The sequence below is a fragment of the Salmo trutta genome, chromosome 2, assembly GCF_901001165.1.
Source record: "Salmo trutta chromosome 2, fSalTru1.1, whole genome shotgun sequence".
NCBI classification, from domain to species: Eukaryota; Metazoa; Chordata; class Actinopteri; order Salmoniformes; family Salmonidae; genus Salmo; species Salmo trutta.
Window position 1 is genome coordinate 5,131,676 of NC_042958.1, and position 15,491 is coordinate 5,147,166.

Here is a 15,491-nt window from a genome sequence, read left to right on the forward strand (position 1 = left end):
TTTGTTGAAAATAAACGCAGTTGAGTGAGAGGACGTTTCTTTTTTTGCTGAGTTTATATGGTTAATTTCGAGTTTTTAATATTACTTTAGTTGTTCTACAAACGTTGGGTTCTACATTGCAAGGCTGCATGATGCGATTCTAATGATGATTTCAAAAAAGTTGCTTGAAAGGCATGAGCTCTGCTTTTCTTTTTTTGCGCAGGCTGTACACACTTCATCAGTCTCTCATTCACAATTTGATAATGCGTCAAATTTCACAGCGGCATCGCCTTTGTGGCCGTAATACATCCTAAAAAAATCCATGCCTTTTGCGGGCAATGGCGGTTGTGTCTCACAGGCTACAAGGGAAGAGAGACACATCGGGGACGCAACTGTGCGGTGCATATTCTATTCTGTGTGAGAAATAAATATTCCAAAGATTGTCTGGGATCGTTGTGGGATGCAATACATCCCAAATGAATCAAACTATTAGCATCCCCAAAAAATGTTTTGCGCAATGTGGCTGACGCAACAGATCAGAACGTTTAGCTTAAAATGTTGATAAACTATTTGGCTATTTCCTCACATTATTAGCGCAGCAATGTCCACATGGCAGTAGGCTCAAATTATCCATTAGCGGAAAAGCAACATTATCAAAAATTACCGCAAATGTGATCATGCATATAATGCTTTTATTATAAAGACGCATTTATATGGTAAACATTATCTTCCCCAAACTCGCTCTCTGCTTATATATGCCAGTTAGGCTCTACATCCGTTGTAAAGAGGATTAATGTGCTTCATTTTAAGAAGTTATTTGGCCTTCTTTAGTTGTGATACAAACCTTATCAAAACATTTAGGCCTATGGGCTAGGCTACATGAGGTGTGATACAAACCTTATTAAAACATATAGGCCTATGGGCTTGGCTACATGAGGTGTGATACAAACCTTATCAAAACATTTAGGCCTATGGGCTAGGCTACATGAGGTGTGATACAAACCTTATTAAAACATTTAGGCCTATGGGCTAGGCTACATGAGGTGTGATACAAACCTTATTAAAACATATAGGCCTATGGGCTTGGCTACATGAGGTGTGATACAAACCTTATTAAAACATATAGGCCTATGGGCTAGGCTACATGAGGTGTGATACAAACCTTATTAAAACATATAGGCCTATGGGCTTGGCTACATGAGGTGTGATACAAACCTTATCAAAACATTTAGGCCTATGGGCTTGGCTACATGAGGTGTGATACTAACCTTATCAAAACATTTAGGCCTATGGGCTTGGCTACATGAGGTGTGATACAAACCTTATCAAAACATTTAGGCCTATGGGCTAGGCTACATGAGGTGTGATACAAACCTTATCAAAACATTTAAGCCTATGGGCTAGGCTGCATGAGGTGTGCAACTATGACTGAACAAGTCACAAATAAAAAGGCGGTTTCTTATGCTGGGCATCATTCACAAGTGATAATATGTGCTTAGCTTAATATTAGGAAAGTTGAGAAATAAATATAGTAGGTCTAGCCTATAGAAAGCTGATGGGATCCTCCTCTTTTTATTAGCTGCCATCACTCTGTTTTCTTGCGCAATTGCATAGCCTATATAAATGTTGCGCAACCTGAGCTCTCATAAAGTGTTTGATTAGATTTGAGATCATATTTACATTGATGTCAGAGTGATTAGAGGGATAATAGAGTGCTGAGTACCAGACAGTTAGCAAGTTTGGTAGGCTACTAATGACCAGCAGCAGCATCAGAGCTTGGAGAAGCCTAATTACCGTGACTAAACAGTCACGTTGAATTTGATTGACTGCCTTCATGACCCGTGACCTCCCGTGTGGCGGTAATACGGTTACCGCAACAGCCCAAAGGCCTAGTTCTATATACTTCAAATAAAATATACCAGGGGAAAAACAATCATTGCTGGAATTCAAATGCAGAACGATATATGGCCTAGACTTGGTCCTATTTAAGTAGCAGTGGCATATTGATTGATGCCGAACAACACTGGGTCCACATCAGCTGCTGGTGGTTTTGAAGGGCTTTGCTTTCATGCAGCATCTCCTCCCTCTTTTCATTTGACATGTTGCAGGTCCAGGAACAACTGGTCTAAAATTGGGCTGATTCTGATTTCATTTCGCATTAACTCGACATCTGCTGCTGAGTGGAGAGGTGATTCACCATGAGGTCATGAAGGGATATTTTCTGGAACGAGTCAGTCAGTCAGTGGACGTCATCACTCTTTTTTCATCCAACAGACTGGAAAATGAACTACACGTTGTACTGGAGAGGGAGTCCCTCTATGAGTCCCTCTGAGTCCCTCTATGAGTCCCTCTGAGTCCCTCTATGAGTCCCTCTATGAGTCCCTCTCTGAGTCCCTCTATGAGTCCCTCTATGAGCCTGTTTAAACTTACAAATAACCTAAATATGTGAAGCAAGATCTTAATCTATTCACATTAGATTTGCAACTTTTCTGTTTACACTGTCCTCTATATCCTGTACATTGATTGGACACAGCAGCAAAGGCTAGAGATCCAGACCATCTAACTCAGAGTTTCCCAAAATTGGTCCTCTAGACCCCAAGGGGGGATGTTTTGTTTTTTGCCCTTGCACTACAGCTAATTAAAAATAATCTACTAGTCATCAAGATTTGATCAAACAGCTGTGTAGTGTCAGGTAAAAAAAAACACTGATCCTAACCCAAGCAATTACCACCTGTGTAACCTTGGCTAAACAGTGTCCAGTACTTGAGCCATTAGTAAACTTTTATGTACTGGAAGGTTCAATTGTGTTCAGATCAGATTTCCTTGGTGTACCATGGACTGCGTGGTAAAGTGATCATTGTGTAGTTAGTCTGGGTGACTGAACCCTTCTTAGCTGCTAAACTGTGGGGGTGGAGCGGGTGGATGGGGACTGTGTTCGCTGTAACAACACACTAAAAGAAAATAAACGACTATTAATGTTAATCTGAGAGACTCTGATTTTATGTTTTATATTGATCCAAATGATATGGACCCTGATTTAACTTTCATTGTTCATTTGTTTATTTTTTCATGGAAGATTCTTTATCCATCAAATGCCGTACGGAAAAAAAGAAAAATGTATGAAATGTATGCATTCACTACTGTAAGTCGCTCTGGATAAGAGCGTCTGCTAAATGACTCAAATGTCAAATGTAAATGAAGTGGGCAGAGAACAAACCCCTCTTCACATTATTTAAGATCGAATTTAAATATTATTTTGAAATTATCAGTAAATGTAAAAACAAAAAAGCAATACGCACCATAAACGATTTTGACAAATTGAAAATGTATCTGGATATGTAATACCCCTGTCTGGTATGTTTATGTTCTCTTGTTTGTATATTTCTGTTTTTGTATTTGTTGTGTTCATAAAATAAATAAAAATAATAATAAAAAATAATAAAATAATAATAAAATGAAAATATATATATATATCAACACACTAAATCCTAACACCATATCACTTCAGTGGGATCTCTACTTCTGATCATAATTGCTGGCTATGAGAACGTAAGCTAACGTGAGTTGTGATGTTGTGTGCTGCTGGCATCAAACTCTCTTCCAGTGGCTAAATGACATTAGGCAGGCGCACATAGAGATGCAGCTATTTCAACGGTCTAGTGGCTAAATGACATTAGGCAGGCGCACATAGAGATGCAGCTATTTCAACGGTCTAGTGGCTAAATGACATTAGGCAGGCGCACATAGAGATGCAGCTATTTCAACGGTCTAGTGGCTAAATGACATTAGGCAGGCGCACATAGAGATGCAGCTATTTTAACGGTCTAGTGGCTAAATGACATTAGGCAGGCGCACATAGAGATGCAGCTATTTTAACGGTCAAGTGGCTAAATGACATTAGGCAGGCGCACATAGAGATGCAGCTATTTTAACGGTCTAGTGGCTAAATGACATTAGGCAGGCGCACATAGAGATGCAGCTATTTCAACGGTCAAGTGGCTAAATGACATTAGGCAGGCGCACATAGAGATGCAGCTATTTCAACGGTCTAGTGGCTAAATGACATTAGGCAGGCGCACATAGAGATGCAGCTATTTTAACGGTCTAGTGGCTAAATGACATTAGGCAGGCGCACATAGAGATGCAGCTATTTCAACGGTCTAGTGGCTAAATGACATTAGGCAGGCGCACATAGAGATGCAGCTATTTTAACGGTCTAGTGGCTAAATGACATTAGGCAGGCGCACATAGAGATGCAGCTATTTCAACGGTCTAGTGGCTAAATGACATTAGGCAGGCGCACATAGAGATGCAGCTATTTCAACGGTCTAGTGGCTAAATGACATTAGGCAGGCGCACATAGAGATGCAGCTATTTTAACGGTCTAGTGGCTAAATGACATTAGGCAGGCGCACATAGAGATGCAGCTATTTTAACGGTCTAGTGGCTAAATGACATTAGGCAGGCGCACATAGAGATGCAGCTATTTTAACGGTCTAGTGGCTAAATGACATTAGGCAGGCGCACATAGAGATGCAGCTATTTTAACGGTCTAGTGGCTAAATGACATTAGGCAGGCGCACATAGAGATGCAGCTATTTTAACGGTCTAGTGGCTAAATGACATTAGGCAGGCGCACATAGAGATGCAGCTATTTTAACGGTCTAGTGGCTAAATGACATTAGGCAGGCGCACATAGAGATGCAGCTATTTTAACGGTCTAGTGGCTAAATGACATTAGGCAGGCGCACATAGAGATGCAGCTATTTTAACGGTCTAGTGGCTAAATGACATTAGGCAGGCGCACATAGAGATGCAGCTATTTTAACGGTCTAGTGGCTAAATGACATTAGGCAGGCGCACATAGAGATGCAGCTATTTTAACGGTCTAGTGGCTAAATGACATTAGGCAGGCGCACATAGAGATGCAGCTATTTTAACGGTCTAGTGGCTAAATGACATTAGGCAGGCGCACATAGAGATGCAGCTATTTTAACGGTCTAGTGGCTAAATGACATTAGGCAGGCGCACATAGAGATGCAGCTATTTTAACGGTCTAGTGGCTAAATGACATTAGGCAGGCGCACATAGAGATGCAGCTATTTTAACGGTCTAGTGGGTTTAAGTGGTTCAGTTGGACATCAACACTATAGTCTACATGGATGACTGTCCAACAACAGTACTCTGTTAAAACAAGGCCTGGGAATGTCCCTGTAGAGTGGCCAGACATTTAGTAAAAAAAAAGAAGTAAAACAATGTATAGGATGAAAAATACCTGCGTTTTGGAGCAGGTACAGCCGACTAGCGCTAGCTAACGCTACCTAGCAACACATTATTATTATTATTATTATTTTGGTATAGATGCTTGGAGTCAAAGTACCGATATAATATCGTCCAAAATAATATTGTGACATGTTACTGTATACATTTTTCCCCCATCACTAATTTAAACTGTACTACATTTTCTTACATTTAGCAGATGTTCTTATCCAGATGCATACATACATTTAATACTTTTTTTTTTCTCTTCGTACTGGTCCCCCGTGGGAATCAAACCCACAACCCTGGCGTTGCAAACACCATGCTCTACCAACTGAGCCACACAGGACCATGTCATTTTTGGTTTTCTAAATAAAGAAAAAAGTGGAAATAGGATGTGACCATGATGACAAGTTAAAAGTATTGAGCAAATAAAATCATGGATGTCTGTTATTTGACCTTTTCCAATAGCCTACACAGTGGTCATCTTTGACAAGCACCACTCCAATATAAAGACAGGCCTGCATTGCAAGTATAAAACCATAAGGAATTAGCTTTCAACCAAATAATTTGTTTAAATCAGTAAAGGTGAGTAGATTTTTTTATTTAACCTTTATTTTAACGAGGCAAATCAGTTAAGAACAAATTGTTATTTACAATGACGGCCTAGGAACAGTGGGTTAACTGCCTTGTTCAGGGGCAGAACGACAGATTTGTACCTTGTCAGCTCGGGGATTCGATCTAGCAACCTTACAGTTACTGGCGCAACGCTCTAACCACTAGGCTACCTGCCGAGAGGACACTATCCTACTATCCCCTTAACATGCAGCACCCCATGAAGGAAATGCCTCCCTATCAACAAACTGAAAGATCCTGGCTGGCCTCCACTTGTCCAGTCACCTTATTGCTCAATTGGTTTCAAGCCCTTGGCTCACAGCATGGTTGAGGCCTCTCACTCTGGAATAACCTCCTCCTCCCTGTAGAGTTGCCAGGCTTGCACTACAGTAGGCCACAGGACCGAATGCCTCACTCTGGCATAACCTCCTCCTCCCTGTAGAGTTGCCAGGCTTGCACTACAGTAGGCCACAGGACCGAACGCCTCACTCTGGCATAACCTCCTCCTCCCTGTAGAGTTGCCAGGCTTGCACTACAGTAGGCCACAGGACCGAATGCCTCACTCTGGCATAACCTCCTCCTCCCTGTAGAGTTGCCAGGCTTGCACTACAGTAGGCCACAGGACCGAATGCCTCACACGCAGCACAGCACATAACTCTTTGTGAAATCCTCCATTAAAAACTAGAAAGTGTATTGGGGAGGTGGGGGGGTTGGTTTGCAGTGACCTTTTGTACAGTCAGAAATAGCACAACCAGTCCCCTGTGACATCATTAAATGCCTCGACTAGAATAGGGTTTAGCGGATAGGGGTGTGAACGTGTAAACAAAATTGGGATCCTTAATGTTAATTTAAAAAATCCATAACCAAAGTTATTTTTTTCGTCTTCACAAAATGAAACTTCAAATCACAGTGCTGTTATCACAAAACTACCACAAACAGGTCCCCATCATCATCATCACAGCGGGAAAATAAACATTTAACAAATACCTAACTCAACAATGCTGTAACGTTAGTAGGAGAAAGCTTCAATGCATGAGGGAGCGTTAATGAATGAGGGAGCTTTAATGCACGAGGGAGCTTTAATGCACGAGGGAGCTTTAATGCATGAGGGAGCTTTAATGCATGAGGAAGCTTTAATAATGGAGCTTTAATGCACGAGGGAGCTTTAATGCATGAGGAAGCTTTAATGAATAATGGAGCTTTAATGCATGAGGAAGCTTTAATGAATAATGGAGCTTTAATGCACAAGGGAGCTTTAATGCACAAGGGAGCATTAACGCATGAGGGAGCTGTAATGAATAATGAAGCTTTAATGCATGAGGGTGCTTTAATGAATGAGGGAGCTTTAATGAATGAGGGAGCTTTAATGCACGAGGGAGCTTTAATGCATGAGGAAGCTTTAATGCACGAGGGAGATTTAATGCACGAGGGAGCTTTAATGAATAATGGAGCTTTAATGCAAGAGGGAGCTTTAATGAATAATGGAGCTTTAATGCACGAGGGAGCTTTAATGCAAGAGGGAGCTTGAACTGGGTGAATGGAATATAAATGACAGTAACCTAAACCCATCACTGTTACATTGAACTGGGTGAATATAAATGACAGTATCCTAAACCATCACTGTTACATTGAACTGGGTGAATATGAATGACAGTAACCCATCACTGTTACATTGAACTGGGTGAATGACAGTATCCTAAACCCATCACTGTTACATTGAACTGGGTGAATATGAAGGACAGTATCCTAAACCCATCACTGTTACATTGAACTGGGTGAAGGACAGTATCCTAAACCATCACTGTTACATTGAACTGGGTGAATATAAATGACAGTATCCTAAACCCATCACTGTTACATTGAACTGGGTGAAGGACAGTATCCTAAACCCATCACTGTTACATTGAACTGGGTGAAGGACAGTATCCTAAACCCATCACTGTTACATTGAACTGGGTGAAGGACAGTATCCTAAACCCATCACTGTTACATTGAACTGGGTGAAGGACAGTATCCTAAACCCATCACTGTTACATTGAACTGGGTGAAGGACAGTATCCTAAACCCATCACTGTTACATTGAACTGGGTGAAGGACAGTATCCTAAACCCATCACTGTTACATTGAACTGGGTGAAGGACAGTATCCTAAACCCATCACTGTTACATTGAACTGGGTGAAGGACAGTATCCTAAACCCATCACTGTTACATTGAACTGGGTGAATATGAAGGACAGTATCCTAAACCCATCACTGTTACATTGAACTGGGTGAAGGACAGTATCCTAAACCCATCACTGTTACATTGAACTGGGTGAATATGAAGAACAGTATCCTAAACCCATCACTGTTACATTGAACTGGGTGAATATGAAGGACAGTATCCTAAACCCATCACTGTTACATTGAACTGGGTGAATATGAATGACAGTAACCTATCACTGTTACATTGAACTGGGTGAAACACAGTATCCTAAACCCATCACTGTTACATTGAACTGGGTGAATATGAAGGACAGTATCCTAAACCCATCACTGTTACATTGAACTGGGTGAAGGACAGTATCCTAAACCCATCACTGTTACATTGAACTGGGTGAATATGAAGGACAGTATCCTAAACCATCACTGTTACATTGAACTGGGTGAATATGAAGGACAGTATCCTAAACCCATCACTGTTACATTGAACTGGGTGAAGGACAGTATCCTAAAACCATCACTGTTACATTGAACTGGGTGAATATGAAGGACAGTATCCTAAACCCATCACTGTTACATTGAACTGGGTGAATATGAATGACAGTATCCTAAACCCATCACTGTTACATTGAACTGGGTGAAGGACAGTATCCTAAAACCATCACTGTTACATTGAACTGGGTGAATATGAAGGACAGTATCCTAAACCCATCACTGTTACATTGAACTGGGTGAATATGAATGACAGTATCCTAAACCCATCACTGTTACATTGAACTGGGTGAATATGAAGGACAGTAACCTAAACCCATCACTGTTACATTGAACTGGGTGAATATGAAGGACAGTATCCTAAACCCATCACTGTTACATTGAACTGGGTGAATATGAAGGACAGTATCCTAAACCCATCACTGTTACATTGAACTGGGTGAATATGAAGGACAGTATCCTAAACCCATCACTGTTACATTGAACTGGGTGAATATGAAGGACAGTATCCTAAACCCATCACTGTTACATTGAACTGGGTGAATATGAAGGACAGTATCCTAAACCCATCACTGTTACATTGAACTGGGTGAAGGACAGTAACCTAAACCATCACTGTTACATTGAACTGGGTGAAGGACAGTAACCTAAACCATCACTGTTACATTGAACTGGGTGAATATGAAGGACAGTATCCTAAACCCATCACTGTTACATTGAACTGGGTGAATATGAAGGACAGTATCCTAAACCCATCACTGTTACATTGAACTGGGTGAAGGACAGTATCCTAAACCCATCACTGTTACATTGAACTGGGTGAATATGAAGGACAGTATCCTAAACCCATCACTGTTACATTGAACTGGGTGAAGGACAGTATCCTAAACCCATCACTGTTACATTGAACTGGGTGAATATGAAGGGCAGTATCCTAAACCCATCACTGTTACATTGAACTGGGTGAATATGAAGGACAGTAACCTAAACCCATCACTGTTACATTGAACTGGGTGAAGCACAGTAACCTAAACCATCACTGTTACATTGAACTGGGTGAAGGACAGTAACCTAAACCATCACTGTTACATTGAACTGGGTGAATATGAAGGACAGTATCCTAAACCCATCACTGTTACATTGAACTGGGTGAATGGAATATGAATGACAGTCATCCAATATGCTGTAACAGAAATAAGGCCATGTTCATAATAAAAAAATTAAAAAACAATCGTCCTCCCTAATCTTAAACGGCATCGACTGCCACTGGTATGAAGATAAGGTTAAAACTGCTTCTCCAATAGAAATCCCCGATCACACTTGTAGGCGATGTAATGGAGACGTTGGCTAGCTAAACTCCTGGCTAGAAACACGTCATGGGGTCTAACGGTCATCTCGAGCTGAACTGCCCATGTGCAGGCCATCAAATCAAAGGCACTCACTCGTCGATAGAAAGTCGTATTTTTATTTTTTTATAATTCAAAACGTGTCGGTTTGTCACTTTTACAAGTTTGGAGTAATAACATGTTCAGCTACTTAAAACATTGGCTCGAATCTACATTGTGCCATTAGATCCCCCCCAAAAAATGAACAACTAAGGAAGAATCGTTTGTTGTTGTTGCTGTAACTCTGATTTAAGGATTTACAGGTCATAATAATTAAAAAGATTCCTCAGAAAACCATCTGTTTTAATCGGCATATGCTTACTTCGATTAGGACGCCGATTAAGATAAACAGAGTAAGGTGTTTACATGACTAATGCTATATTTGACCTTCTGCCATAATCAGTTTAATAAACAAATGATTAGTGTGCATGTTGACTTCTCGAACACCAAACCCCCTGCCTGGTCTGTTTCGCAAGCTTTCCTGGAAGTCTCTGCATGTTGTGCCTCTGGGTTTAGAAACTCTGTTGTTTTAATCTGCGATTTCCCGGGCCATCCTCATGCACTGTTGCACTATTCTACTGAGCACTGTTGGTGCTCCACCCAAGTAAGGTATTTGATTGATTTGACGTGTTGTGATTTACACCGGGTTCCCACCCCTATTTAGCTATTCTTCTGCTATAAACTTCCCCAGGCCGTTTTACGGGACGAGGCCAGCCACATCCCTAACAGAGGCTGATACGGCTAAGTTAGACACCTCTTTAGTGGAGTTTTGCCATATCTAGAGAGAAAGTTAAATACGAAAAGAAAAAAAATGCAATTTAAGAATGGGAAGCATAGAAATAACGCACACAGTATAGAACTACCGCTTCTTAGACTTGCTTTCATGGCAAATGACATATCTATAGATCACATTTCTATGTGAATTTGGTACATATTGCGAAAAATGTACATATTGCATTTTTAAAGCCACAAAAAAAATACTGTATGTGAGGTGGTGTTCTTTCAAACAGTGGCATGGGGAGTGATCCAGCTTTATGTCCATTTCAACACAGTGAATGACATGTCTAATAAACTCATGGTAGGCCGTAAATAAAGCCTGGACTCTGTCCTCACATGTAGTGACTTCATTTTTTAATTGCCACATGAGCACAGATCAAAAATCTGTTCTTACTGTTTTTGAATAAGGTAGGCTATATGAGTCAGAGGAGGATGTTTATCCTTGGTGTTTGTTGTTAATCCTTGGTGTTTGTTGTTAATCCTTGGTGCAAAAAAAACAGATTAAATCTGCACAAATACTGCATCTTCCCCCATCTGTCAAATGTCAACCGTTGAGAACTAGCCATACTATTTCAGCCTTTTGTAAAACATTGGGATAACCTCATCTACATTGTCAAAATGAGCCAATGAATTTGGAAAGTCTCACAATTCGGGAAAATCGGTGAACAGATTCAAGGGAATAACTTTCCCAGTTGTGTAAATACCCCCCCCCCTTCCCAAACACGGGCAGAGTTCTCATGCAAAACCACTTTCTTGCTTATTACAACAACTTTCTTTCCCTGAGATTATGTGGCAGATGGATTTATATTCAGGGCAATAGAGCAACTGAAACTCATCCAAGATTGTAAGCAACACTGTTATTTTGAAAGGAAAGCATAAACTGGTGTGTGTTTGTTATTATAGTCAGGCCTACTACAATTTCTCTCATCCTCTCTCATGAATGAAAAACATGATGCACTTAGCCTACATTTTAGCTGCAGCTTATCTGATCTACTATTTGTCGGTTCACTATATGCCAGTTTATCTAGTTTGCGGAACCTTTACTAAAGCATATGCTCTAATAAAACGCATGAGAATCTGAGAAAAGGTAAACATTTTTTTGTAGCTCTGTTGTCAAAGGGCAATGCCTATCCCTAACTTTCCCATTCGCTTCTCCCAGCTGTCAAACGCCAGAGCATGAAATGACTTCTTGCATACACGTTGGTCTCGTAATCTAGCAGACTTTTGGTTTTAAAACATCAGGAACATTAAGAGATGGATGAATATGGACAAAACTGTACTTAGTCACATAGCATGAAGAGATTCACAACTTGCCTACGTTAGCTAGCTAGCTAGCTAAATTTTCCTAGCCACACGCCTAGCGTTCATCGCCAAGTTAACTAGCTAACGTTAGCTAGCTAGCTACAGTAGTCTACCGAGCTACGTTGGCTATATATACTGAACAAAAATAAAAACGCAACATGTAAAGTGTTGGTTCCATTTTTCATGAACTGAAATAAAAAATCCCAGAAATGTCTTCTTTGCCAGGATAATCCATTCACCTGACAGGTGTGGCATATCAAGAAGCTGATTAAACAGCATGATCATTACACAGGTACACCTTGTGCTGGGGATAATAAATGGTGCAGTTTTGTCACACAACACAATTGCCATAGATTTCTCATGTTTTGAAGGGGGTGTGAAATTGGCATGCTGACTGCAGGAATGTCCAACAGAGCTGTTGCCAACTTCCTTTTTAGAGCATTTTGCAGTACACCCAACCGGCCTCACAACCGCAGACCACGTGTAACCACGCCAGCCCAGGACCTCCACATCTGGCTTCTTCACCTGCAGGATGGTCTGAGGTAGGGGGGTGCTGAGGAGTATTTATGTCTGTAATAACCCCTTTAGTGGGGGGGGGGGGGGGGGGGGGGGGGGGGGGGGGGGGGGGGGGGGGGTTATTCTGATTGGCTGGGCCTGGCTCCCCAGTGGGTGGGCCTATGCCCAGTCATGTGATCTCCACAGATTAGGACCAGATTCATTTATTTCAATTGACTGATTTCCTTCTAACATCTTTGAAATTGTTGAATTTATATTTTTTGTTCGGTGTAGCTAACACGTTAGCTAACCTGTTGTGGCCATGTTGGCTAGCTACAGTACCATTATTTGGCTAAATGGCCAAACTAGCTAACGTTAGCGAGCTAATAAATAATTCTATTTAGTTAGCTAACTGGCTGTCTAATTTACCGTACTATTTGCCAACTAACTGGTAGCCAGCTAGATATAATATGTAAACTTCAACGCTAGCTAGCTACCTTAACAATAGCTAGCTAGCACGGGTCCAAAACTCTTGAAAGTTAGTCAGCTAGCTAGCTAGCTTAGCTAACAAAATAGCCAACTATTAATCAATATTACCTGGGCGTTTATTCTGTACTGATTCTGCTGTCTATTATCCTCTGTGGCAACTTTGATTTTGTCCAGCTGCACTAGAAGGGTTTCTTTTTGATGAAACGGGAACGCTGGGTGCAATGAGGCCATAGTAAAAAGCAGAGCTAACTGCTCCAAAGGTCCGACCGCTGCCTCTTTTGGACGCCCGCAAATATGTTCGGTTCTCCTGAACGTTTTCCCGTCCACACACGAAGGATGGAACGGGTCCCTGAAGGAAGAAACACTGTAACCGGGATAGTTTTTGTAAAACAAGGCGAGATCCATATGGTTTAATATCCGAAATAGTATTCCAGCACAATCCTTGCTGTCAGATCGCAGAAGAGACAAACAGACCAGTAGTTTGGAGCGCACGACCGGATCGATAACATCAGATAAAATACCCAAATCATTAGGACAGTTCGCCCTCAACTCGACATCCCGTAGTATTTGGTAATCTTTCCGTGCCAAGTCTTCAAGACAAGAGCCCAAAAAACGGAGTTCGAGCGGCTGGCACATATGTAGCAGTCCGCACATTAACTCGATCCGCTTGGCAGGATTTAGATGCAAACCAAACCACTCGAAAACGGTCTCTTTGTCCAATTGAGATGGATATCCTGTGTGTCTGGATGAATCTTCGAGCCTGTCTGAGATCGTGGGAGAGACCGATGTGGGAATATGGAGATCCGGTTGTTCCTCGGCCGTATCATCTCCTGTCTCCGCGGTTCTCACGGGCAGCTTCGTTTTATTAAGCATTATCGGCTCGAGTAGAAAGGGCTTCAAAGGCGTAAAATTACTGTTAAATATAGCTACATCCTTTAATCGTTTAACTGCTGTGTCAAGCAGAATCAACAGAATCAAATCAATTGTTCAGTAATAGTCAGAGAGACTCTCGGCGACCAAAGCTTTAGTTTTAATTTGTCCTCCACTGTAGACGGCACTCTGGTGACCAGTCAATCATTCATAAACCCCTCCTCCATTCTATAGAAGCGGACTGGCTCCTGAACGTTAGCTGAGAGGTACTTAGTTAATAATACAAGTGTCATAACAACTCGAGCTCATCTTTTATTTATCTACAATGTAGGTAGAAGTACAATTTGTAGAGTGGTACATTTTTTTTTACATGTGTTTAATGTTGAATCTGTAGGAACTTATGAAATGACAAGCCTATATTATGTAATTTCGTTAGTATTCATTGCTCAATTTATTGCAGTAGTAATTCAGTGTCATGTATCCTTTCAAAATGCTTAGGCCTAATGCAGAAGTAAAAATGATGTGTGTATTAAAATATGTGATCTCTTGATTTAGATATCTATGCATGTAAATCCTGTGTTGTTTAACACTTTACACGATGGTGTTCTTATTGCTGTGTTATAATTATTGTTCCTATGGGCCTAGAGAGAGAGAAAGAGAGAGAGAGAGAGAGAGAGAGAGAGAGATGAGGAGTCCTTTAGACAACACTGACCCCTAGTGGCTCACAAACAACATTGCATAAGTAGTACATGCATTATACCAAGGCCAGGATATTTTTTCACTCCTGTTTGCTAAAGACTACAGTACTGTATGTGAAATATGTCAGATTTAATCATACATCCTTGATAATCCCTGTAGACTTCAACATATAACTGGCTCCTCCGTCGCGACGTAACCTGAACACCCATCTGCGACCCGCTAATCGTTAGCTGTCTTATTGGCTGCTATCTGAGTAGGTCTATCGGACAATTTTCTTGGGCCACTATAACTATAACTATTTTGCCAATTGGACTGGTCCCCCCTACTACACGGAACCCCACTAATTTACAGACGGAAACGCATGAGGTGGCTAAAAACAGACCTCCCTCCATCTTCTGCCAGCTTGCTACCTATGGCACGGCTAGCTGTCTGAATCCCACGGGACCCTTATGATCACTCGGCTAAGCATGCCTCTCCTTAATGTCAATATGCCTTGTCCATTGCTGTTCTGGTTAGTGTTTATTGGCTTATTTCACTGTAGAGCCTCTAGACCTGCTCATTATACCTTATCCAACCTTTCAGTTCCACCACCTACACATGATATGACATCTTCTGGTTTCAATAATGTTTCTAGAGACAATATCTCTCTCATCATCACTCAATGCCTAGGTTTACCTCCACTGTATTCACATCCTACCATACCTTTGTCTGTACATTATACCTTGAAACTATTTTATCGCCCCAAGAAACCTGATCCTTTTACTCTATTCTGGGCGTCATAGACGACCAATTCTCATAGCTTTTAGCCGTACCCTTATCCTACTCCCCCTCTGTTCCTCTGGTGATGTAGAGGTGAATCCAGGCCCTGTAGTACCTAGCTCCACTCCTATTACCCAGGCGCTCTCTTTTGATGACTTCTGTAACCGT

At 41.3% G+C, this 15,491-nt stretch overlaps 1 protein-coding gene across 1 annotated transcript in view; it reads right to left on the reverse strand.

Moving 5' to 3' along the window:
* The window catches only part of LOC115149364 (zinc finger CCHC domain-containing protein 2), a 76,794-nt gene extending 62,708 nt beyond the window's left edge, over positions 1-14,086 (reverse strand). The window contains exon 1 of the mRNA XM_029692173.1: positions 13,104-14,086. Coding sequence (XP_029548033.1) covers positions 13,104-13,868 — 765 coding nt within the window. The 5' untranslated portion in view covers positions 13,869-14,086. The remainder of the gene's footprint in view (positions 1-13,103) is intronic.
* Between the last annotated feature and the right edge of the window lie 1,405 nt (positions 14,087-15,491).